General features: G+C 38.4%; 1 protein-coding gene across 1 annotated transcript; it reads right to left on the bottom strand.

The window, feature by feature from the left end:
• Positions 1-18,990, bottom strand: SH2D1A (SH2 domain containing 1A). The gene is made up of 4 exons (XM_082610508.1): positions 18,760-18,990; positions 6,171-6,234; positions 1,380-1,524; positions 1-368 (listed from the first exon to the last, which is right to left on the bottom strand). Exons 1-4 carry the CDS (start codon positions 18,894-18,896, stop codon positions 328-330), a joined length of 387 nt encoding a protein of 128 aa, XP_082466634.1. The 5' UTR covers positions 18,897-18,990; the 3' UTR covers positions 1-327.
• Positions 18,991-27,335: the final 8,345 nt, after the last annotated feature.

The raw sequence follows: 27,335 nt of genomic DNA, 5'->3' as shown, positions 1-27,335 counted from the left end.
GAGAAAAACTGAGGATTATTTTTATTTGGCAAGAATTGACATTAATCTTTTATAAAGTATCATTATGTTTTAAATCATTTCCCATTTGTAAATACAATAACTGAAAATAACCTGTGGAATTATTTTTCCCCAATCCTCATTTCAAAGCTCCTCATTATCCGAAAAGTCCATTTCAGCTTTAACATCATGCTAGATGCTTCCATTACAGGGCTATGATGGTTTTAGAAATACTTTTGTAGCTCACTGAACTGTATTATCTATTATATATAAGACTTAGCATATATTTAAATTATTGAAAATAAAGTACAAGGTGTGTTTTATTTTTCTTCATGGTGCTTTCAGGAAGACATCAGGATCTTCTCTTCTCCCTAAAGAAAAATAATAACAAAAATCAAGAAGAGATAAATTTACAAGCTATTAAAATTACAGGTTAACTCAAACATAAAATTTCCAACTGCATAAAGTTCACAAAGATACAATCCAATGATATAGCTCAAGCAACTAGTATTTAAAACTGTTATAGAGAATGGAATACTAAGCCAGTTTGTAAATTGGAATTCTATTTACATTTCTTTTAAAAAAGCTAACTACTCATTAATTTAATTCACCACTTGAGTCTGAGTCTAATTGTCAGTTTATGCCTGAGCCTGGGTCCCTGTCAAAAAAGGAAATAACAACTCATTTTATTTTATCATAAATATTTATTGTTTCAATCAACACGTATCCTCTTACTCCAGATAGATGATTAACCCCTTTCAATAGATATCAACTATCACAAATCTGACAGCTGAGGACATTGGCTAGTATTCGGTGATTAGCTTGACATGTCCACTAAAATAGCTTTGCTCAGGAGATGTAACAATTTGCGCTAGTGGAAAAGTAAAGTCTACTAACTTCCTTTCCTTTGCTACAATAAAATTTTATTAATTCAAGCACCACAAATTCAGAAATCGGGATCACGTGGACCAAGCTAACATTAGCCTTTCCATCCCTGAAGGGAAAACACTATCTGATAATAAGCAAAAGTAAAGGACAAGTCCAGATGTTCTCTGAATTGTCCCATCTTTCAAATTATTTGTGTCTGAATTAGTGAAGTGAAATGGTACTCATGGAGCAACAAAACAGGCTGGGGAAAAAAAGACGGGATAAGAGAGATTAAAATGTTGTGGCCTCATAGAATTTTTTATATTTTTGCAGAGTTTTATTAAAAGTTTATAGTATAGCATGTGGAAATCATAGCATGTGAATAGCCCCCTCTCACTGGGGCTGCTGGCTCCATCTTCTTTCTCATTGCATTTTTCTGTAACTATATGTTTATGACTAGGGTGACTCATAGCCCTAAGCTTCCAAACCTGTCAAAAATCAACAGTAAACCATACCTGTAGCACCTTGTGTACTTCTAGCTGAGGGCTTCTTCTCAACTGGATACTGCAAAGGTATTACAATACCTTGATCTGGCTTCTGAAATGCTGAAATGAGATTTTTTATTTTCCGGAAAAATCTTTTATGTACCCCAGGTGCTGTCTGGAAAATAAAAGGCCAAGCAGATTATTCACCTACCTCATAATGATACAAAAAGGGCCTACAAAATGTGCAAGGGATGCTTAGAGAGGTAACATTTGTGTAACTTGTTCAAATATTTGAAAACATAAGGAAGAAGGAAAAACAACCTTCTAGAAGAGCTTACTTTGGTTGGCTGAATTTCCCTGCAAGAGGAGCTAATGAGCTGTCATTTCAGTTCTCCCGAGGGTGGTATTAGTTTGTACAAGCTGCTGCTCACCGCCCTGCCCTTCCTGCCTGCTACCCATCATACATCCCGAACCTCTAAGGGTATACAGGCCATTACCCACAATGAATTCACCAACAGAGAGGATGCAGTTAAACAGAGAAAAAACACAGATCCTACAGGTCATTAATAAAAAGCCTAAAGAACCAAAAAAAAAAAAAAAAGCAAACAAACAAATAAAACAACAACTACAACCCATCCTCCCTGCCATCATTCCAGAGTATAAAATGCTACACAGGAAATTAAAAATTGGCTGTTATGAGGCACACAGTGCAGGGCTAGTTAGTCCTCACACTCTTTCACTTCAAGATATGTCCTGCCTCATCCTACACATTAAATTTTTTCTTCCTTGGGAAACTTCCCTATCCTCCCCAAATTGCTCTTTATGTCAACACTTCACTGTGACAAGGTTTTCTCTATGACACGAAAATGAAAGACTAAGGTCACCTTTATTTATTTGTTTGGTTTTGAAGGGATCATTATTTGCAGGTGACTATTAAAATGTACTCCTCTCCTGACATCAATTCTCTTGTAAAGACACTACTTGAAATCAACAACAATTTCCTGCAAAAGCTTATGAGCCAAGCTTTAAGCATCAGCTCAAAACTGTCATTTTACATGAAATAAAATAGTATTGCTATAAGCAATTGAACAATGACCAGTTTTTTTAGAAAGCTGTTTTTCAGCTATTCCATCTAGAAAGAAAGTTTTTGAGGTGGGAGCTATTTGTTTGTTAGCATTTAATGAGAAAACATGAAGGCTGGCATACAGACGTCTGTCAGCTAGACAAAATGCTAAAGACAGCACACTGTCCACTATAACTCTTGGTCATTTCCTACACTAGGGTAAAGAGTTTTTCATTGAAAACACTGAAAAAGTTCTTTTTAGCTTTAAATTAGTGTCAGCTCACAGGCTCACACAGCTACTCAGTAGACACAGAATACTCTCCCACTCAGCTCCAACCTTACAGTCAAAACACCTTCCCAGAACTCTATTGAGACCTCATCCAAAATAATATGGCCATTCTTACAGGGGTCCAAACAGTTATTTGGCTCCAGGATAGAATCTCCAAATGTCAAAGGCAGGCAGGCCATAGGCACAAAATAACCTTCTTATGTCTTCCTTAGAGTACTTTTTCATTTTCAAAGCACTTTCCCATCTCTTGGCAGTTATTGGCTGATTTGGTTACTCCCATTTGACAGATAAGAAAATGGAAATACAAAGAGATAATTCAGCTTGCCCAAGGTCACACAGATAACCAGAGGCAGAACTGGCTCTAGATCCCAGGACCCAGTCTCTTGCCTTTCAGATTAGGCAGATTAGAGACCAAACAGGTTCTAGTGAATTTAGAGTCACCAACCAGAAGAGAAACTAATCCACTCCCCCGGTGTGGAAAGATTTCAAACCACACATCTTTTTACCTGTTCTTGTGGCTTGTAAAACCATTTATCAACAGAAGCATCTTTTTTATGAGGATGTGTATGCAGTTAACACTTGATCCTCCATGCTAACGGAGAGGAATAATAGCACTGAATGTAAAAAAGCAATTTGAATTTGGCATGCAATGTTGCATTGGCAAATAACTGACTGAATTTATAGTGCTTTGCTTAGGTCAATAAGTAAAATTATTTAACATCCACTGATCTACTGATGATCAAATATCCAGAAAAGCCCAAAAGCACTGAAGTCAGCAGGGAGATGTTAGTACATTTTTTTACAATGTACCGCAGACAATGAACATATTAATAAATGACAGGTGACTGTATGTGGAATTCTCTGAATTAACAATTTGGCAAAACTTTAGCCTGAGTCATATGAGATAAATTAATATACTAGGCAATGATAAAACCTAAAAGTCTACCTAAAGCTAGAAAATCACATAATATTTGTCTTTCGCAGTTCAGTGGATCCAGGGTTCAATTTCACTCCACTCTTTGAAACAAACTGCAGACACACCTAGATTTCTAGCACAATCTTTGCACAGAAAATTTAGTGCTACTGTCAAGATTTTTCCCACAATGTGGCAAACTAAAGCATTGTTCCAAAGAGCAATATAAATATCTGTTATTTACCCCATTTTGAAAATACATTTACCACAAGAATTGTACCACTGACATCTCCCATCCTGTCACTGAACTCAGCTATTGTTCAAATTTGCACATTTCCCATACAGTCATCTCTTAGTTATCCATGGAAACATGCTGTGGATCATAGCTGGTCTTCAATATGCTCTAGAGAAATTTCTTCCAGTCAGGTGATATGAGCTCTGAGAATACACACTAGTTTAATATTCACCATAAGAAAACATAACTAGAAGGCAAATTTAGTAGACAGAAAAAAATGCAATATGCATTTCAAAAATAAATCTAAAGAGTTTTTTTTTTTTAAACTGTTTTCCCTTTGGAGAAAACATGCCAATCTTCTGCTCTCTTGGTGCAGATAATTACAATATTATTAGATAAACGGGTCAGACCAGACAACAGAATGAGAGAGCATTTGTGTTCAATAAGTCCTTTCTTCCCTAACATGATCAAAAACATGTAACAATCTGCATATGATGTTATACTTGAAATGGAAGAAAACAAGTTTAAAGAAAATGGTACCTAAGCCCTACTAATTTAAGATCCTTTCCATAAAGAATATTCTTCAGCAGCTGAAAGCTACTTCTCTAGGGAGAAGGGCTATTTCTGGTCAAATTATATACAACTATATATGTATATATCATACACTACTATTCCTCATAATAAATGAAATTTAATATCCTATTCAATCATCTCTGCAGTGATGCAGAGAACTTTTAAAAATAAACGGGGATAAACCGTTTTGATTAGAAATAGTACTGCTTTTCCTCTAATTAGAATGGTAGCATCAATTATCCTGATATAAAGCAACAATGTATTTGAAAACTTGCCCTAATTCATCTCAGTAGTTCAAAACATTTGTAGTCTGCAATTTGTGCTCTCTAGTTCACCGGTGCATCTGTAAAGGTTAGAGCTATTTTACTTTTTTTTTTTTAAGTCTAGACTTCAGAGTTTCTTAAATGCATAGACTGATTGAATTATTAATAGAGGTTGATATTAGCATTTACGTTTTCAAACAGCTCATAATGAAGTGCTTTCATTATAAAGATGGACTATTTTTATAAAGAGTCAGAAATCAGAGAAAGCATTTCAAGTCAGAAGTTTCCATTGTAGAGACTTCTACTTTGCTAGCATGGTAATATATTGATACTACCCTGGTACGTGGAAAGAGATTCACTCTACAGGCATTTCTTGCAATGGTACTGTGACTTTCAAATGTTTTCAAAGCCATAAGAACCCATTTTTCTAATGATATCTTTCTCAGAGCCCCCATTGATAAGCAAAATAAAAAGGACTGCTCAGATTAAAGACAAATTGGGGACCCAAAGCATACCCACACATCCTCCTATCCTTCTGTAACCCCCTGGGCAACTCCAAGGCACTAGATGAAAGAACCTTAGGATTTTGCGGAGCATAGCTTAAGAGTCACTGGAATGTTCCCTCTCTCTCTTTTCTACCTATCCTTGTCCTTCCCATATGGCTAAGCTGGGAGTCCCGCCTCCACAGAAGAGCAGCCTTGATTAGTACTTGGAAAATCCTCTATTCTTCAAATGCTTGTGCTAGATAGCACTTGACTATATACAATCATATTGTTCAGCAACTTGGGTGAGTTCCCATTTTTGAGGGCTTGCTTGCTAGTCCTGTGACTAAGAGCTTTCTTTATATGCATTATCTCATTTAATCTTCAAAATGAGCCCTATGAGTAAGGGACTATTTTTAGGCTTATTTTACAGATGAAGAAACTGGTTCAAAGAAAAATTAGGTAACCTACCCAAGGTCATAGACCTCTCAGAAAGGGGTTGGGGGTAGATAAGACCTGGAACACACATCCACCTGACAGCAAACACCAGGCTCTCACATTGCTGTTTAATTCATGTTGTATCTCTCAAGGGTCTTACAGGCTCTTAGAAAACAGGAGTCATGTTGTTTAATCCCCCACAGAACCAACACTTGCATTAGTATCATTTGGTAAATAATTGTCGATTTGATTTTTTATATATATATTTTTGATACGCTTTCTAAAATTTCACATAGGCACTAAAAGTTTGACACAATCCTTTAACTTTGTTATCTTTCCCCCAAAGTGAGACCACTCCATACAGTGGTGGCTGAACAGAACTGGGACCAAAATTCTCTAAAGGTTTCTTAATGATCCATGAACAATTTTGGATTGGAGCTTTAGTGATTTGAATCTGATGAATATTTTGGGAATGTAGGATTTGACAGCTCTTTTATAAAAGCAGTCTAAATTTCAAATACCTCCCTGATACCCCCAGAAGCAAAAATAAATAAAAGAGCTATACCTCAGCACTCCAAGAACCTGTTTCTGTCTGGGACACTCGGTATGTATAAATGTAACCTTGATACCTGTGAAAGAATAAACTTCCATTACTGAAAAATTCCAAAAGAACAATGGATGCTCTAAATTTGAGCTTTAACTATTACATATAAATGATACATATACTGGGACACACGTATATTGCACCACTGCATTCATAGAAAGAAAAGCCTGTGGAATCTAACTTGCTTGCATATTATATCTAGCTAATCACAGTTTCTAGTAAGCCTTCTTTATCTTTTCATTTTTTTTCAAACATGGGAGCTCACACTTCTAAGGATTTGTCAAGGTGAGAGACTGTTGGGACAGAAAGAAACTAGAGACCTGTTGTAATTGGTAAAAATTATGAATTATTAAACAGATTCAACAAAGCATAGTAATATTATTTTTTGAGTACATACAGAGCCTTAAGGTAAAAATATTTCACTGGGGATAAGGTACTATCAGGCCCACTTAAGTTAATAATAATAATATTAATTATAAATATAATAAATGTGGTATATTCATATGATATTACTATTACTATATAACTTTATAATACATTATAATATAGTACTAATAGTAATTCAAATTAAAAAGGAGTCCTGCTAAAGTACTTGAAATTAGCTTGTCCTTTTAGATGGGGTAAACGTTTTCCCCCATTATTCACTGTGTACGCATACTGTATATCTGTATAGTTGATTTCTACTACATGCCAAGAGTTTTACATGTTGTATTAGTTTGCTCAGGCTGCCATAGCAAAATATCAGTCTGTGTGGCTTAAACAAAAGAAATTTATTTTCTCACAGCCCTGGAGGCTGGAAATCTAAGATCAAGGTGACAGTAACATAGGTTTTATTCTGAGGCCTCTACTCTTGGCTTGTAGGCAGCCACCTTTTAGCTGTGTTCACATGACCTTTTCTTTGTATGTGTGTGTGTGTGAAGAGAGAGATCTCTCTTCTTATAAGTCTACCAGTCCTATTGGATTGGGGCCCCATCCTTACAACCTCATTTAACCTTAATTACATCCTAAAGGCCTATCTCCAAATACAGCCACATTGGGGGTTGAGCTTCAACATATGAGTATGGGGGGAGAGGGTACATGATTCAGTCCATAGCATTCCAACACTGGTACCTCCAAATTCACATCCTTCTCACATACCAAATACATTCATTCCATCCCAACAGCCTTAAAAGTCTTAAACACATTCCAGCATCAACTCTGAGGTCTAAATAAAGTCCAAAGTCTCTTCTAAATATCATCTAATGAGATACAGGTGAGACTTGGGGATATGACTGCTGCTGAGGCAAAATTCTTCTCCAGCTGTGAACCTGTGAAACCAGACAAGTCATGTGCTTCCAAAATACAGGAAGGCAAGCATAGGACAGATATTCCCATTCCAAAAGGGAGATATCGGAAGCAGAAAGGGGTGACAGGTCCCAAAAATGTCCGCAATCTCCTAAGGCAAATTCCATTAGATCTTAATGCTTGAGAATAATCCTTTTTGGATTGACGCTCTGCCCTCCAGGCCTACTGGGTGGCACTGTCACCCCCATGGCTCTGCAGGGGCAGCCCCACCCACTTGCCTCTGTTGGGCAGCTGATCCCACCTTTGAAATCTAGGTGGAAGCAGCCTTGCCCACCTGGGCTTAGGCCCTCTGGGCCTGTGGTGGGAGTGGTAACCCTGATAATCTCTGAAACAACTTCAGGATCATTTTTCCATTTTCTTGAAAGATAAAGCATGTTTGCAGCCAAGTTGCACTATTGTCCGGTCCTGTTCCCTTTGGTCCAAACCGACAGTGTCTCTGATGCTTTGGTCCAAACTCTATTCCTGGCTTCTGTTGAGATGACTAGCTAACATCATGGGCAATCTCCTTAAGGAGTGATTATCCAGCCATTCCCTTGGTATTCTCTCCAGACCAAGCTTCCTCATTTTTCTGCCTTATGAGTAGGCTGAGAATTTTCCAAATCTTTGTATTCTGGTTTCTTTTTGCTTAACAATTCCTTCTTCAATTCATGTCTCTCCTTTTGCATTTTATAAGTAGTCAGGAGGAACCAAGCTATTCCTTCAACACCTTGCTTAGAAATCTCTCCAGCTAAATATCCACTTTGCAAGTTCTACCTTCCACAAAATACTAGAACACAGTTCAGCCAAGTTCTTTGCCATTTATAATTAAGGATGGCTTTTCCTTTAGTTTCCAACAACACGTTCCTCATTTCCATCTGAGACCTCATCAGGATGACCTTTAACATCCATCATTCTACCAATACTGTGTTCACAGTGTTCACAGTATTGGTAGGCTTTTTCTAGCATGCATCTCCAAACACCTCTAGCCTCTACCCATGACCCAGTTCCAAAGCCACTTTCACATTTTTAGGTGCTTGTTACAGCAGCACTGTACTTCTCAGTACCAAAATCTGTACTAGTCTGCTCAGGCTGCCATAACAAAATACCATAGGCTGGGTGGCTTAAACAAAAGAAATTTATTTTCTCACAGTTCTGGAGCTGGAAGTCCAAGATCAAGGTGCCAGCAACATAGGTTTCATTCCAAGGCCTCTTCTCTTGGCTTGTAGACAGCCACCTTCTTGCTGTGTGCTCACATGAGAGGGTGCTCTCTCTCTTCTCATAAGGCCAGAACGCTATTGGATTAGGGACCCACCCTTATGATCTCATTTAACCTAAATTACCTCCTAAAGGCCCTACTTCCAAGTACATCCCCATCGGGAGTTAGGGCTTCAATACATGAATTTGACAAGGACACAATTCAGCCCACAGCACATGCATTATCTCTTTTGGGCCCCAGGGCCCCACAGTAATCTTATGAACTTTATATTGTGAAATTGATTTTATAGATGAGGAAACTGAGACTTTGAGAAGTTAAGTAACCAAAGCCACACTACAAATCAAGCATCAAAGATGGGATTTAAATCAGGCGTCTTTGACTCTAGAGCCCTGGCTTTTGATCCCCACACTGTAATGGATATAGATTATTTACTGCTACTTAACTTGCCTAACAAACCTTTGCTTCCTAGAAAAGTATGGTAAACTTTATGCTGAATTACTTCAAATTATGAATCTGAATCTTAACAGAGTTTTATTTCAGACATTTTCTGATTGCTATTCTTTGGCACAAGTTTGGGTCAAAATATATCTTTGATTAGAATACATGCTGGGACTTCCCTGGCAGTCCAGTGGTTAAGACTCCATGCTTCCAATACAGGGGGCGTAGGTTCCATCCCTGGTTGGGAAACTAAGATCCCATATGCAGCATGGTGCAGCCAAAAATTTTTTAAAAGAAGAAAAAAAAGTACATGCTAAAGTCTGGTAAAATTAAATGTGTTTAAACCTAAAAAGAACCTAAAGTATCTCAAACAGGGTCAAGCTTGAGTAACTGACCTCACTTACCATTAACCCCCTATAGAACTAAAAGTCTTTATGTGGATTAAATTACTATATTTTTAATCACTATCCATCAGTACTATTACCTAAAGTATGAAAAAATTAGGTCTAAAACACTCTAATCAGGTTCATTCGATTTGTGAAACCCAAAAAAAGGGTCAATTTAATTTGCTGGTGCAATTACAGGAAATGTTTCATTTTTGTTATAAAGGTTTGCCAGAATATTTAGATCATATATGAAATAGCTTGATATATGCCTATAGTATACTTTTTAGCATATATAATATGCTAAATAAATATAAAATATTACATTGTAAAGTCTTTTGTTTTTTTAAGCAATTGAAATGTACCTCACTGATTTCAGTAAGTATGCTACAGGGAACAAAGCAAGAGCTTTGATTTCCATTTTTCACCATGGGAACTCCAAACATAAGGGTTTAAGTGGTTTTCTTAAAGTCACACAGCAGAGAATTCCCTGGCAGTCCAGTGGTTAGCACTCGGTGCTTTCACTGCCAGGGCCTGGGTTCAATCCCTGGTCGGGGAACTAAGACCCACAAGGTGCTGAAAAAAGAAAAGAAAAGAAAAAAAAAAGTCACAGCAAAATGGAGGTAGGAGCAGGGAAATAGCATAGGCCTTTAGTTCCATTTTCCCTATGGGAAGAGATTAATGGCAATAATTCAGTATCATTAAAGGTGTTGTGGAAATGCATTATTTAAAATTTCAGCAACGATGCAAACAAAATCATAGGCAATCAGTTTTCCACTTTCTCAAACAGTGGGTCTCTAAAAGATACAATGAATCTATCTCCCTACTATCATTCAGCCTCCTTTAGTCAAAATAAATGAGTCTGTTTTGAAAATGATTTCCTAACGAATCTGATCTTATCGCACTTTCAGTTAAGCAGCAGGAACCTGAGTACCACTTCAAAAGTCCTTACCTCCTTCAGTCTTGAACAACCTGGTGCTGGTGGCACATAAAGCTCGTTGTGATTAACCCATCCAATTTTAACAATCTCCTACTCCACAACTCCTCAAATTTCTGAATGAGCAAAATTGTTTCACCCCTCAAACAAGCCAGCAGTTCACCTCTTCCACTTCCAAGTTGCTGAAGTCACTGACCAAAGATCCCCTGTAGCCAACTCTCGTTGATATACTCTCATATATCACTGATGGAAGAGATTTAAAACAGTGCGATTCAAACTGTGTTCCCAGGGTAATAACAGTGCATCACCTGGGACCTTGCTAGAAATGTAGAATCTCAGGCCCCACTCCAGAATTGCTGAGTCAGAATCTGCGTTTTAACAAAATTTCCAGATGATTTGTAGGAACATTAAAGTTACAGAAGGATTGATTAAAATGCATGGAAAATGCTCACACCTCATTGGGAATATTGATGGCAATTTCTCCAAAGTCAAGCTGGCTTCTTTCACCACCCCCATAGTCACTCAATTTTTTTTTTAGTCTATGTTTTAAGAATGAAATTTTATTTAAATATAAGCTGAAGCTTTTTCAATGCTTTTGGTCTTCACAGAACAGTGTTTCTGAACTTTTTACTCCCTCTTCCCCAACAAGATTTCATAGTTTTGTTTTCTGTAGCTTGTATTATGAAACAATAATTCTATAATACAAAAGTAAATGAAAATATTGATTATGTTTTTTCCAAACTACACATACTCTCTCCCTGTCCACTGAAAAATCACTCTTTTAGGAAATAAACTGACAAATTATAACAAGAGCCATAAAACTGTGCGTATTTTTACCTAATGACCTTCTTTATCTTCATACACTCTAAGGAATCAAATGGAAAAAGCAATTTCACAAAGATTTTCATAGTAGTTCTATTTTAATAATGAAAAATGGAATTAACCTAAGGAATGTTACTCAAAATAAGGAAATGGCAGCAGAAAGAATGGTTCAAAACTATACCAAAGTTCAAAGGTATTAGAGAGCTACATTTTTCAGAAAATTTTAAACACCTGGACCATGTTGATATAAAATGATGGTATGTGAAAGAAGTGGACACAAGGAGAGCCGCCACTCTGATTACTGTTCAAAACTATCCCCAGATGTATATAAACTAGAAGTAAATTTAAACGAATATAAATGCATCCTTGCATATTAATTTTCCTTTTTTTTTTCTTTTGGCCATGCCACGGCATGCAGGATGTTAGTTCCCCGACCAGGGATTGAACCTGTGCCCCCTGCAGTGGAAGCACGGAGCCTTAACCACTGGACCGCCAGGGAAGTCTTGTAATTTCCCTTATAAAGTTATACAAGTGACTAACAACATTTTTTTAAAGAAACAGAAGTAAGATTACAATTTGGAGCTTTACAAATCTAGCCTAAGCAAATCACAAATCAGAAAAATATCATTCGTCTTTAAAAACTGTTACATCCCTTTTAGGATTATTTTTCCTCTAACTCCCCATTAATATAGACAAGCCAAGAATGTAGTGTAATTTTAACTTCCTTCCTCCTTCAAACCTTTTTGTCACACTTGATGATAAGCCTGGAATTTTATATTTATCATGAAAAAATCTAGAAAATAAATAATTGGTAGAAAACAATAGAAATTTTTGTTGTTGTTGTTGCCATTAATTAATTTTCTTAAAAAATTAATTTCTTAAAAAAAACAAATATTTTGCATTTTAATGACTACAAAGCATGTGTTGATTCAGTCCCTGCGAATATTAAAATTTGCCTTTATTTTTTCAAAAGCTGTCCCCAACTCTTAAAAAAGTGTTCTGGTTAGAAAGAGACAAGAAGAAAGCAACCTGACTTATTTTTTCTTTTCTCAAAGGGTCAGCGTTGGGGACAGATCTTGCTTTACAATTGACAAAACCACATCAATTCCTTCTTTATACCACTTCAAGGACTACACAAAAGAAAAGGTTTAGGTACATCTGACTTCTTCATGACACCACAAATAAAGCAAGCTAGTGCCCAGGCTGTCTATGTCTATACAAACGAATGTTACATGCAAAATTCAAGGCACAATTATAATGTGACTGTTTTTTTAAACAAATATTTCATAGCTTTTATACCCAGAGGAATGGTAACCTATAGAAAGCCACTCTGATCCAAGAAGTTTTCGAATTTCCTATGGCCCAATCTTCATTCTTTCAGTGAATTTGAATTTTCAGAACCATCAAAAGTCATTCAGCTTCAAGTTTGATGGTAAAACTATGTGATACCAGTTTCGATGAGTCATGACAATAAATATAATCTCTTCTTCCCTTGAAGTGCCACAGAACGTTTTATTTATGTACTCATACAATGGTCTAACTTTGTCTCACAATTATTTATGGAGCTTTTATTTATATTAACAAACACCTACTACATATTAACTTTATAAATGTTAACTCATGCAATAATTCTCATAACAACCCTATGAGGTAAGTACTGTAGTATTATTATTGCCGTCACCCTTTCCACAGTTAAGGAACCTGAGACAGAAAGTTTAAGTAACTTGCTCAAGGTAAAATAGCTGGTTAAGGGCCAGAATTGAGATGCACACCCAGAGGGTCTGGCTGTAAGATATGGGCTCTTAACCATCTTTCTATGCTGCCTCTCTCTTATATCAGAGGGAATGAGTTAACAAATTGATCTTACGGTGAATCCAAAAGCATAGTTCTCAAAAAGGGAGGGAGTCTGCTTGGCCTTACGACCAGAGAGAAAGGGCAAAGGAAGGGGTTAAAGCATAGAGACAAGATGGGGAGAGCCCAAAAGAGGTCAACCTAGGCTTCCTTTTGGTTTAAACTAAATGACATCTTCAGACTAATCTTGCAACTTAATTTTACATTGTCAACCAGAGTCAGCACTTGATTTATTGGCCTGTGAATTGTCCATTTGGTGGTTTGTGTATTGCACATTTAATCCTAGGCTGGCCTTCAGGCTTGCTCTGCCATTAATGGATTGTACTTAGATAATCCAAAGTAATTCTAGTAGCCTCAATTATCATGAAGATAAATGTGGTGCCAACACACATATCCAACTGTATTCAAAAATTAACTAAGTTTTCTAATTTCTCATTCTTCTGTTCCCTGCAATTACAACTGAGAAGCTGGAGTTTTATTTTGTCACGGTTCCTTCACCCATTTCTCCAGTTCAATTGTTTGATAGGCACTTTATTCCTAGTCATCCTTTAAATCTTAAAGGACAAAAAGATAATTATCCTTTTATCTAAAGACATATATGTCAAATAACTTCATTATATGTCCTTGAGGCTAAAGAATATAATAGCATTTCTTTTTCCAAATCTTCCATCAGATAAAAGTAGCAAACTCAGATATGTACAGAGGATGTACAGAAATAAACTATTTCTTCAAAGTAATTATTTTAAATATTTTAAATTTGTTTTTCTCTTATCACCATCAAACTATCCCAGTGGGCATTTAGGACTTTCCCAATGGCTGTCTACATTAGGGGTGAAAAGGGGAGAAACGTGAGGGCTCACATGTACCTTAGTGAAAAGAAACTTGATATACCTTGAAAACCAAAAAGAGTAAAATTAAATTAAATTAAACTATTTGCATTAATAAGAACATTTAGTATATTGAATGGATACAAAAAAAACCCCCATAAAGTCAGTAGCTTTCCTGTTGCAAAAGAAAATATAGTGGGAAAAGATTCCATTCATGATAGAAACAAAAAAATAGACACATACATTCATACTCACAATAACTAGAAATAAACAACAAAAACTATGCAAGACCTATGGGAAGAAAACTACAAACCTCTATTGATGGATGTAAATGAAAAAATTAATAAATGGAGAGACATATCAGGTTTTTGGATAGGAAGACTAAATTCTTTAAAGATGACAATTCCTCCTTAACTTATTAATGAGTTTAATGTAACCCCAATGGGATTTTTTTTAATTTAACAAAATCATTCTTGATTTCATCTTGAAGAACCAACAGGTAAGAACAGCAAATAATTTTTTAAATGTATTAAAACATTATCATACTATATATAGCGCTAGTGGTACAAGAATAAATAGATCAACTGAGCCAAATAGATAACTGCAAAACAGTAACTGCTATATGTAAGAATTTAATGTATAGTAAAGTAGGCTAATAAATCAATCAGGAATAGAAGTTCTATTTATAAATTATTAGCTATTTCGAAACAAAATCAAATTAGATCCTTTTTCCACACAAAAATATAATTCCAAATGGAATTAAAGAGTTAAGTGTAAACTAACCAAACCATAAATTTAAAACAAAAATTGAAGTGAAGTTTTATGACATCTCTGCATGTCAAAGAACTTTCTAAGTTGGGAAGCAAAGGGGGAAGTCAAACACAAAGAAAATGAGTGACGGACTTGACTACTAAAAATGTTAATTTTTTGTGTGTCAAAGAAAAGTAATGGCAAACACCAAACTGCGAAAAGATACTTTCAATAGATCAAGGATTAGTATATAAAAACATAATGTGTTAAGGAAAATAGTAAGATCCAAACGGTTAAATAGGCAAAGTACACAAAGAGCCAATTCATGAACAAGGAAATACAAGTTTACCAACCATATAGACACTCAATCACTAAAGAAATATGAAATGAACAGTGAGACACCAAATTTCAAGAAGAATTTTTTTTTAACAAGAATACCCATTTCTAGGGATGGTGCGGTGAGACAGACACTTTCATGCAGTACTGGTGAGCATATATATAAACTGGAATAACCATTTAGGAAAAAGTATTTGGTGATCATGTATACATCAAGAATCTTAAGCTGTTCATGTTTTCTGACCTAAAAATTACACATCTTGAAATTCATTATAAGGAAGTCATCATAAATACAAGGAAACCTTTATGGATTGAAATATGAATCATGACAGAATTTATAATAGCAAAAAACTGGAATGATTCAAATGTCTAAAAATAGATGACTGGTTAAGGAAAATATAGTTGGACTGGTTGGACTATCATGAAATCATTAAAAATAATGTTTTAAAATCATTTGTAAGAACATTATATATAAATGTGTTTTTTTCACATTAAGTGGAAAATGCAGCAGAATACAACAGTGTAAGAGCACATGTGTTTATAAAGCAATTTGTTTTATTAAAATACAGAAGAAAAACCACTTAATTTTCAACAATAATTGTCTTTAGGTTATAAAACTATAGATGATTTTCCCTCATTTCCATTATCTACATTTTAAAAACTTTCTACAATATGAATAAGTGTTTAGGAACTATTTTTAATAGACTTACACCAAAATCTAGATTTACTTATTGAAAATAATTGGAAGAAAAACTTCTCGCTTTAAATGAAAGTGAGCAATCCTATAAACGGAAAATTTAATACTTTATGAGATTCAATTTCCCAAAATGAACAGAGAAAAAAAGGCCTTATCTAAAGGCCAGGATTGGGAGCTCAGAACTAGGGAAAGGAGCAAACCTAGTTAGAAAGTATAGTTTAAAGTAGAGTTCGAAAGGCATATGCAATGTGTTATTTCTACAATAAAAATACAGAAACTGAAACTCAACCAAACCTTCTTGGATAATGAGAAGAAACAAAAGACAGATTGAGAAACTATTCTGAGTGAACCCTACAGTCAAATATATGTTTGTTAGCTATACCTTGCTGCTCATATATATATGACACCATTTACATTGTTATTTCTGCTGTATATCATAACCATAGATGTTTTGGTTTAAAATGAGTATGTGGCTTGTTTCAAAATAAAATTTGATTTTGTTACTACAGCATAGTAGTAAAAAGGAGGAAATGAAATGTTTATGTTTATCAAAAGGGATCCTTGGCTCAAAAAAGGTTGAGAAACTGCCATAAAAGGCAACGTATCCTTGTGTCTTTCCTCTGGAGCAGTCTGGCCATCACCGTCCAGGACTCAGAGGCCTCAGTGTGCCCATCGAAAGATATGCTACGGGGACTCCCAATTTGCCGACAATTTTCTGCTACTTCATAAGGAGGTTTGCACGGAGAACTAAGAGTCATAAAAACTGCATTTATGCAAGATTTACTTTGGGTGAAAACTTGAGAATTTCCCACCTGCCTAAATTAATACCTTATGTGGTCCTGGCCTACGTGGGAAGAAGGCTAAGATTATCCTTCTCTCTTGCATCTTTTACCAACTGTAATCTTATGCAGAAGGTAGAACACACATTACTATTCCTGTTTTACAAATATGGAAACCAAGACCCAGAGAAGTTGAGTGATTTCCCCAGTCCACACCCTGGCCTCCTGATATCAGCCCCAAAGCTTTCTGCAGTAAAGAACGGTATTTGTCTTGACAGTTCATTCGTTAATTCAAAAACGTTTATTGAGCACCTATTGCGTGCCTCACAATGCCTGTTACGTGCCAGGCTGTGTTCCTGGTGTGGGAGACAATGTCCCTGTCCTCACGGAGATTACATTTTAGCAGGAAAGCCCAGCAAGACAAAAGTAGACAAGCAAATGTCAGATAGTTTAAAGTTCCCTGAAGAAAAATAAAGTGATGGAGTGTAACTGGGACAGGGAGAGGGCACTTATTTTAGATAGGATGGTCAAGGAAGTCCTCTCTGAGGGAAGAGGCAGAAGGAATAGTTAAGTGCAAAGATCCTAAGCAGGGAGCAGCTTGGCAAGCTCGAGAAACAACAAAGAGGCCAGTGTGTCTGAAGTCTTAGGAGCCTCCTGCCACACACTGTCCCCTGCTCTTCCACCCCTTCCTAGGCTTCTTTTGTACCTTATTTTTTACCTCTAGGTTAAGGGGCCCATTACCTCCTTTGTCAGCTTCCCTAAAGAAGCCCCTTTCACCAGTCTACTCACTTCCTCCACCTTCTTTTGATAAGAAAAGAGCCTAGGAATACTAGTTGCCTTTCACTGACCGTCTCCAGTTTCCACTTGGGAAAAACAATAATATAAAGAAAACGTTAAGATCTGAGCCCAAGAGATTCAATAGCTTGCACGTATTGCCCTGGAAGCCTTTATAACAAATGTATCTAGCGTGGCCTGAGAGTTGCCACAGACATGTCGACCGTTTAAAAAAACACAATAAACAGTGAAAATCCTCTAACACCAGGCTCAATACAGTCTCTCTTCAATGACCCAGAAGGAACTTCAAAACCTTGCAGTGTATCGTCAGACACCGAAATTACTACCAAGCATTTTCCCTCATTTTGTTTCTGTCTAGAAGGTACTGTGCAGGGCTGGTGTTTTCGTGGATGTTTTTGTCCTGCTAACAAAGAGTGATCGAGCTAGGTACTTCCTTAGAAATGCCCTGTGAGTCCTTAAAGATATAGACTGAAAAAAACAAAGAATACAATAATAACACTGAGTACCGAAAGAGACTGAAAAAATAATAATACTAATAACAACAACAGCTTACTTTTACCGAACATTTAGTGTGTGTCAGGTCCAGCGCTCAATTTTCTACCTGCATTATGGCATTTAATCCTCACACGCCTATGAGGTAGGTAGTAATATTATTTACATTTTATGCACAAGAAAACTGAGGGGCTGAGAGGTTAACTTGACAAAGTCAGCATCAGACCAGCACAAGATTAGGTCTCAGGTCTGCCTGACTCTGGAGCCCTGGAGCAAAGATGAAGGTGCATCTGATTCAAAACGGGGCGTTAGACTGAGATGCTTAGGTAAAGAGCAAAACTGAATCATACAAGGGTGTTTTCCCTCCATTCCCTTTATGACTATTGTCAGTCCAAGCTTTTGTCAAGAAAGGCCCTATTTCTGAAACCCCCCTCCCCCTGCCAACTCCTCTAAAGAAAACTCAATAAGTAGATCCAGAGAGGTGGTTTTATTCAGAAACATCCCTCTCTCTGCATCCTGACCTAACTGGTATTGATGTCTTAAAGTAATAGATTCAGTTTCTTAGTCTTCTTCCTCTCCTTGAATTTGACGTTCCTTTGGGAAGGCACCTCCAAAGCCATTTCAAGAGAGCTGGAGAGAGAGGCTTCTCCTTCCCTGAGGAGCTGGCGGCCCCAAAGCTGGCCGCTCCACCATCATCGCAGGCCTCCACCTTGCTGGCCTCTATTAGAGGCCAGAACTGAAATCGGGAGCCTGAGTCCTTTTGGCAGCAAAGGTAAATTCTAGACTGCGTTTCCCCACCCCAAAGGGCATCCGCAGGAGGCCCAGGCGTGAAACCCCCAGGGAGGGGCCTGGGCCGGGCCTGGGGCCGCGCGGTGGGCACTGGAGGCTCCCACTGTGTACTCACAGAACACACAGGCAGTACACTCCCGGGACGCTCTCGCTGTCCCTCAGCAAATAGCTGCCGTCCAGACCCGTGGCGAGCAGGAGCTTCTCCCCCGTCTCCCGGCTGATTTTGCCATGATACACAGCCACCGCGTCCATGGCCTGGGGAACTCTTGGGAGCACCGAGGCACGGGACGGCAGCAGGCAGGTGCCACCGCTGCTGCTGCTGCTGCTGCTGCCGCTGCCGCCGCAACCCAACACGAGTCAGCCACCCGCCTCCCAGTTCAGCCAGATGTGCAAAAAAGAGAGAGGAGCGCCCGAACAACAGGATGTTGTCTACCTGCCTGAAAACCTCCCTCTCACGGTTCAATTAAAGCCAGCTCAGCAGTTTAGCAGCTTGGTTATTGCCGTAGGGTTCGATCCCCCTCCCAGGCCCGCCCACGCAATACAGGGTTCGGGTGGGTGGGTGGACAGAGAGGGGAGGACCCTTGGAAGAAGGTCTTTGCAAGATTTGGCCTGTACTCCCAACGCACGCCGAGAGGAATGCTTGCTAATGCTCCTGCCCTTGCGGTTTTCCCGGGGGGCCACCATGACTTAGCTTAACTAACTGACTTAACTTAATTAGCTTAACTAATCAGTCCCCAAAGGGGTTGATGATAGAGGCAAGTTGTACATGACCTTCATGTGGGGCAGAAACATACTGACAGAGAATGAAAGGCCCCAAAGTTCTGAGACCAAAACACTGTCGGTGAACAGCCACCCCTGAGCACAGCCAGGAGGCTCCTACAGAACCACAAGTAGTAAGTGAACGGCGGACTTGGGACAAGTGCCTCCTCTCGCCCTGCCCTAGTCATCTCCAGCAATCTTGATCCTGAACAAATCAAAGTTTCCCAACCTTCTTGTCCAAGATCCCAAAGTGCTGGTTGAGGTACAAAAATCAGTCTGCATCCAAAAATGTTCCAGATTTATCTATCTGATGGGCCTTAGATGAGAGAATAAATCATTTAACTGGTGCTGTCTTTCTTTATGTGGACTTGTATTTGCCCTTTGATGTATAGGGCCCACCTTCTAGCATTTGGGGCATTGAACTTGTTTGAAATCACACTGTGAGTGTTGAGAATTGTGTTGCAACTTTTATCATCTGTTGTTAATAGAGAATATGGTTTTAGTTCAGTTGATGCTAAACTATCATAAATTTTTTAGAACCTTTCAACCTTTATTTCCTTCTCTCTTCTATTTCAAGATGTGCTGTTAATATTTCCCCCAAACTTCCTCCTTTTGCACTAGAACAAGACTTTGTTTAATGTTTGAAGCTGAACGGTCTTCTACATGTTTCCTTTTGAGTATGTAAAATAATTTTTTAAATTGGAATTTAAGTAGCCGAAGTTATGTTGTCTGTTGTATCTCTTCAACAACATCAGCACCTAGTTCCTTGAGAACCTGGTACAGCTGGGAGCCCAATAGGGAGAACAATTTTTTGTTTGTTTTGCGGTACGCGGGCCTCTCACTGCTCTGGCCTCTCCCGTTGCGGAGCACAGGCTCCGGACGCACAGGCTCAGCGGCCATGGCTCACGGGCCCGGCTGCTCCGCGGCATGTGGGATCCTCCCGGACCGGGGCACGAACCCACATCCCCTGCATCGGCAGGTGGACTCCCAACCACTGCGCCACCAGGGAAGCCCGGGAGAACAATTTTTAAATCTTCACTAGTCCTACAGATGGATCAGACGTGCAGAGCTGCCTTACGTCAAAAGCCAGATATTTGCTGTCCATCTGCTAGGGTTGAAAACAATCCTCTACGATTTCAGTGGCAGCTCGCAGTTACTCTCCTTGATTGATGCATACTCGGCCTTAGAATCTATCAACCTTGGTAGATAAACTGTAAACATAAGCCTCCTACATTCATCTGCAACACCAAGAATAAAAATATAAAACAGCATTCAAGATGATGTTGGGGGATGGCTCTGGGGAACTGAGCCAAGATTGTCTCATTATCTCCCTACCTCACTTGCTTATGGCCAACTCCACCTCTCACCCTTTTTCATGCTTTGGGTCAAGGAAGAAATTGATGTGATAAGTGAATGCATACACCAATGTTAAGGACTTGAGAAGTTAGTCCACCCTGAACTCTTTTATGTTTTGAGTGGGCAAATGATTAGCCCAGAGATTAGTGGGCAAATGATTAGCCCAGAGTGGTGGAATTTCAAACCCGAAAGGAGAAGATAGGGAAGGGGATCCTCTCATTCACTCCCTATGGACAACAGCCCACCTAGGAGGTGAACTGTGAGAACATTCAGTGTCACATAGGCAAAAACAAAACCTAAGCTTTTTTGTCTCTGAACAACCCTGAACAAATCATCCACAAATTTAGGGACAGAGCAACCTCAAGCTGACAGCAAAAGTGTACCATGCATTCTTCTTTTCGTTCTCTGTTTTGTCCTGTGTTGCTAAAATAGCACGCCTGTCAAAGCAGTCAGGTACGATGGGGTTCAGCACAACTAAAGCTGTATGAAAAAGGAACAGATAAATTATAAGGTAATAGTACAACTCTCACATCCAGTCCCTCGCTGTCATCTCACAAGCAACCTGACAGCTGAGCCAGCCCACTACTGCAGTGTTGATGAAAAATACTATCTTCACCCTAGTGCTACACCAGTACTAAACCTGACTTTAGCAAATTCAAAACCTCACGCTGAGCCTGAAGTATAGAGAAAGAAGAATTGTAATGGCTTTCTTCTCTCTCACCATACCCACAAGAGAGGAAAGGGCAAAAAATACAAGGGGGGAGCAACAGAGATAGCAGAGGCACCAATAGAGAAAGACTTAGGAAGAATGGGCCCCGTAATACAAATATAGTTCCCTTAGAAGCAGAATTATCTGATTGTTTATTGTCTGTCTCCCCAACTAGAACGTAGGGTCCATGATGGCAAGATGTTGTGTACCTTGGTCACCATTAGAGCCTCAGTGTCTGGAACATATTAGATGCTAAATGTATTTGTTGAGTGTGTGAATGAATGAGTGAAATTAGTGCTCTCAAGAAAATAAGAGGAAAAAATACACACATGCACACACACAGATTTGGTTCTTACGTGCCTCTGGCCCACTTTTGAAATAGCAAGATGAATTGGAAGCACTGGTCCAGCAATTATGAGAGTCTGATTATACTCCATATTTTGCCACTAAATCACTTCCTCTCTCTGAGCCTTATTTTCTCCATCTGTCAAATGGAGTTGAACCAGATGACCCCTAAGGCTACTTCCAACTTTAACGTTCTGTGCTTTAAACGAAAGCCAAGCATACTTTAGAGAGAACCAGAGGGGAGAATGGACTGAACTCATTTGTGTGCAAGAAGCAAGGGCTGTTTCCTCAGGTCTTACCCAATAGAGGAAAGATTTTTGTTCTTGTTGTTTTTAAATAACCTACGAAATAAAAACCATGAGGTAGAGGAAGAGAGCTTCACAGCTTAAAGCAAACTACAACCTTTTAGAATATAAATGCCATTTAAATCAAATATAAAAGCATTGACAAACTGTCAGCCAAGGTCAAAAGTATCTTCTTATCTAAACTTGTCACCTCCTGAGGTCTCTGAGAGGTGACAGCATTTTGTTTGTGGATGCCCTGTCTGAGGTGCTAATTGTCTTCATTTCAAATGCCCTAGGCTATTCTCAAACCCAGATAAATTAAAAGGATGATGGCAAGGGTGGTTAGTTTTATAGAGTGGATCTGACATTCCAAAATCTTTTTCTCTAACCTTTCAAAACTAACTTTGTTCTTCAACTAGCTCATCTATAGGTGTGAATTCTCCTGTGACAGTGTTATGATATTGTCACCTGTGGTGAGTTTACACATTCTTTCTTACTAAAATTGACTTCCTTTACAAAAATGAGAAAAGAAAAAAATTACAACATCTTTTTAAAAAAAGAGCACCTCCTTTTGATAATATGTTGGTTTACCTATGAGGTTAATTTTCCTAATGCCCTTTTGTAAGTGAAGATTCAGAAACAGTGTTGTGTTTATTTAAGCCTTCTAAAAATGTTTACTCTTTCAACCAACATTTATGAGCATCTACTGTATGATGGACACTGTGGTGGGTACTTAGGTTAGAGAGAAGAAAAGCATATACCTGATCTCAAGTAGCTCATAGTCTAGTGAAGACAGACAAGCAAACAAACAATTACAATTAACTCAATAAGAGCTGCGATAGAGGGAAGGATGGGGCTCTAGAGGCACAGTAATGGGACATTTAACTCAACTTACATTCTAAACCTGCACAACCTGCTCGAGACAATGTCTTTATCTTTCTGTTATGTACAGTTCCTTTCACTCGTCCTAAGTTTACCTCCTTCATGACTCAGAAGGTACTCCCTAATTCTAGCTGAAACTCTGCCTGCTTCTGAGGTTTTATTCTTGGAATAATAGCTAATATATGTTAACTGAATACTACATTTCAGGCTTTCCTGCTAAGCACTTTGCATATATTATCTCATTTATTTATATCAACAACCTTATGAAGCAAATACTATTATTATCCCCATTTTACCAATGCGGAAGCTAAAACTCAGAGATCCTGGGTAGCCTGCTCAAGGTTTCACAACTGGTCAGTGTGAGGCCTGGGATTTGAACACAGGCAGCTGACTTCAGAGCCTGTGCATCTCACCATATCCTCTTCTGTCTCCCAATATTAATTCTGAGGTCACTGCACCGGATTGGTCAGGCTTCAGTTTCCTATCTAGCAACCGTAATTTTGACTTCTAGAATATTCTTCTCACACTTCTCAAGTGTCAAATGTTCCCATGCTCTGACTTGTAGCATGTCTATGTCTATCTATATATGCCTTATGAGATCAGATACACTGTTCTATCCTGGGCCTCATTGGTCAGTATGCCTTGGAAGGCTCTTCCAGAGTCAAGGTCTATTCGTCCAGGCTTTAAGATCTGGGATCTGGATCATCAGCTTATGCATGCAAATAGATCCCTGAGTAGTTTGTTTGTTTGATTTTTAAGTGGTCTGGCCATCTTCTCTCCTGGGAAGACCTGGATATACTGGTAAAGTCTTATTGCCCAATTATTTTTCTACACCAAATGAAGGCCACTCCTAGCCAGTTTTTACTTATCTTTCCCTGTGAAGATAAAATGAAATGACATATGCGATGTGCCCGGAAACTAAGAGACACTCAAAGTTTCTTTTTCCTACTAGTCTGTGAACTCCTAGAAGACAGGGATGATGTCGTATTCCTCTTTACATACCCAGATCCTAACACAGAATCTGCACCTACTTAGCTCCATTGCTTTCCCCTTCCTCTTTCCCTTCGTAGAGAACCCTTTGCAAATTTGTCACAAGGAGTATATCGTTTCTGACACTGACTTCTTTCACATTCACTGTTCATCAACGACAATCCTGTGGTCTGCCTCATTTGGGTTTATAGAAACAACAGTTCATAACTCACATCTCAGTACCTGACAGACAAATAAATCAACATGTAGCCCTTTTGGTCTCATCAAACCCATTGCCTTTGGATCGTGTCTGAATCTTCTTTCTACCTCCCTTCATCCTGGCTGGGGGCACTCAAGGTATGATATCAGGACAAGAAAACATCACCTCTTTGTAAGGGAGCCTCCAGCTTTCCTTGTAAAAATCTATTCTCTTTCTTGGAAGCTCAAAAATAAAGTTCTACCACTGATGCTTAAACTAAAAGATTAAAGTCCAAGAGACTATTTTATCCATACTTTTTTTTTTTTGCTTGAACATTTTTTAGGAAATCTCTGATGCTTTGAAACATGGATGACCACTTTGATCTATACACCACAAACACCAAAATTTGGCAAAGGAATAGAATGAAATGGACTTTATAAATGTTTCCCTAAGCAGCTTTGTAAATACAAATGAAATATTATATCCCAGGGACTTCCCTGCTGATCCAGTGATAAAGAATCCACCTTCCTATACAGAGGACGCAGGTTCGATCCCTGGTCAGGGAACTAAGATCCCACATGTCGTGGGACAACTAAGCCCGTGCACCGCAACTACTGAGCTTGCGCACCTCAACTAGAGCCCATGTGCCGCAAACTACAGAGCCCACGTGCTCTGGAGCCCGCGTGCCACAACTAGAGAAGAGAAAACCCGCACACCACAACTATAGAGAAGCCCACGCACTACAACGAAGAGCTCGTGTGCTGCAACGAAAGATCCCACATGACTCAACGAAGATCCTGTGTGCCGCAACTAATAAGACCCAATGCAGCCAAAAATAAACAAAATAAATAAATAATAAATAAATCTTTTAAAAAAATTATATCCCAGCAAGCAAAATAGCTAATGGTGGATTTCTGGATGAATTTTGTAGTTACAGATGCAACATTGGCATTATTTTTCTTTTCCTTCTCAATAATAAATATGTCATGAAAAAGTGTTAGAAACATTGCTCAGCGGGTAGTTCAATAGTATGAGTCTTTTACAAAGCAGGTCATATATGTTCTGAAGTTTCAAAACTGTCTAGACAATATCAGGCACTTTAGTGGTAAAAGTATGAAATTTTCAATATTTGCTCAGTCTTTTCTTTCCTGGAACTACTATGGCTCACTGAAATGATCAAAGTAAATATATATCAAACAAAAAAATAAATGAGATTAAATATCCTAAAACTTTTACTTACAGACAAAACCCTCAGAGGGCTCTTGTGTCATCATCTTATAAACACTGGAGTATGGTTTATTGCTGCCTACCAGAAAAGTAATCACAACTTTCTGCCTCGTGTGCAATTATTTTTGTAATGTAGTACAGAATGAAGAATAAAACATAAAATAGTAGATATAAACATAAAAACAAAAAGCTGCAGAATGTCACAAGTGAAACTGTAATATTGCATATTATTTTGAAGTAAAACACACTCAACTTTTCTAGCAACTGTTTCATCAAATGAGGGCACAATCTGGCTATCATGGAAGTTTTGCAAACTAAAATGGTCCATACTGAACTTGGACTGCTCTAAAATCCTTTAGCACTTACTGGTATTTAACATGTATTAAAACTACTAGCTTTCTATACAACTTGTTCCTAACTTGTGTTCCCAAAGTCCATAGAAGTTTAAGAAGGCAATAATGATGGATTCTGAGGTATTGTCAGTATTACAAACAGCCTAGTAAAATGGTCCATTTGCCTGCAATTAGGCTGCATGTAATAATAATAATATTCATTGAATCCTCACAAAAATCCTAAACTTAAATGGCAAATGACTGCTCGTAGTTGGAATTATATCAACCTTGTGTGAGGCAACTTTATACAGGCTTTCTTAATTTTTTAAAAAAATTTATTTATTTTTGGCTGCGTTGGGTCTTCGTTGCTTCACGTGGGCTTTCTCTAGTTGCGGCGAGCGGGGGCTACTCTTCGTTGCAGTGCGTGGGCTTCTCACTGCGGTGGCTTCTCTTGTTGCAGACCACGGACTCTAGGCGCGCGGGCCTCAGTAGTTGTGGCACACAGGCTCAGTAGTTGTGGCTTGCGGGCTGTAGAACACAGGCTCAGTAGTTGTGGCACACGGGCTTAGTTGCTCTGCGGCATGTGGGATCTTCCTGGACCAGGGCTCGAACCCGTGTTCCCTGCATTGGCAGGCAGATTCTTAACCACTGTGCCACCAGGGAATTCCCAGGTTTCTTAATTTTAACTGAGAAAATAATCATTTATTAAATAATGCTGTTTGATGCACAGAATCCTTTGAAAACCAACATCTACAGGCCAGAAAATATGCTGGAAAAATGGAAGAAAAAGGACTGATAACTGGTGTCTGGTGTATATTTGTCTTATTTCTTCTAACAGAACAGGAGATCGCTGAGGGCAATAATGATCACCTTCACAGAGTCTAACACGCTGTCTAGTGCATAGGAAGTCTTCTTTCCATGGATGCTGTTTGCTTGATCTGTAAAGTACCATGATGTTCAAAACATCGATTCCGTTACCATTTGCAACATGAGTCTGGAGCTTTTGAAGTCTCCTTTCCCCCTACTTCCTCACTGAAAAGTACATATGCATATCTATTGGACTGTGACAGCTGGCACCTTACCCACTTAAAAACTGAGTAATTCAGACAGACTTTAGTTAAGCAATCAAGATGGGCTCTATCTTAATAGTACTGAACTCAGCTCAAAGATCTTTTCATAAGGCCAGTCTGCTGAATCAGATACAAGCCACTCCCACTGCCTAAATTACCATCCCCCCCTTTTTATTTTTTGCAGTCCTGAGATAATAAGTGGTCCTACTTACTGGCAGCCTAGATGATCACATATCCCAAAGCCTGAGAGATTCTAAAAGCGCAGCTCCTGACCACCGGACCGCCACTATGCCTCAAAGTCTCTCCATTATAGTCATTTCAGTGGGCTTAGGCATTGATAATCCATGTTAACATACAAATATATTACTTAGTAAGGGTAAAAGGTTAAGGCAGTGTGATATAATGGAAAGAGCGCAGACATTAGAATCAGTAAAATTTTATTTTGAAGCCAGGCTTCACCAATTCCCAAATTTGGGTATTGAGTTATCACATCTAAAAAATGGGGGTAATAATATTCACTTTGAAGAACTATTAATACAGGTACCTATTATACCTTACA

This window comes from Mesoplodon mirus, assembly GCF_964341445.2.
Source record: "Mesoplodon mirus genome assembly, chromosome: X".
Classification (NCBI taxonomy): domain Eukaryota; kingdom Metazoa; phylum Chordata; class Mammalia; order Artiodactyla; family Ziphiidae; genus Mesoplodon; species Mesoplodon mirus.
Note: the sequence above shows the minus strand (reverse complement) of the source record. Positions and strands in the feature narration are given on the sequence as shown.

Coding starts and splice junctions, on each gene's coding strand:
- SH2D1A (XM_082610508.1), bottom strand. CDS start 18,896: ATGGACGCGGTGGCTGTGTATCATGGCAAAATCAGCCGGGAGACGGGG. Junction 1,525..6,170: donor CAGGTTCTTGGAGTGCTGAG/GTATAGCTCTTT, acceptor TTTATTTTCCAG/ACAGCACCTGGGGTACATAA. Junction 369..1,379: donor AAGTACACAAGGTGCTACAG/GTATGGTTTACT, acceptor ATTTTTCTTTAG/GGAGAAGAGAAGATCCTGAT.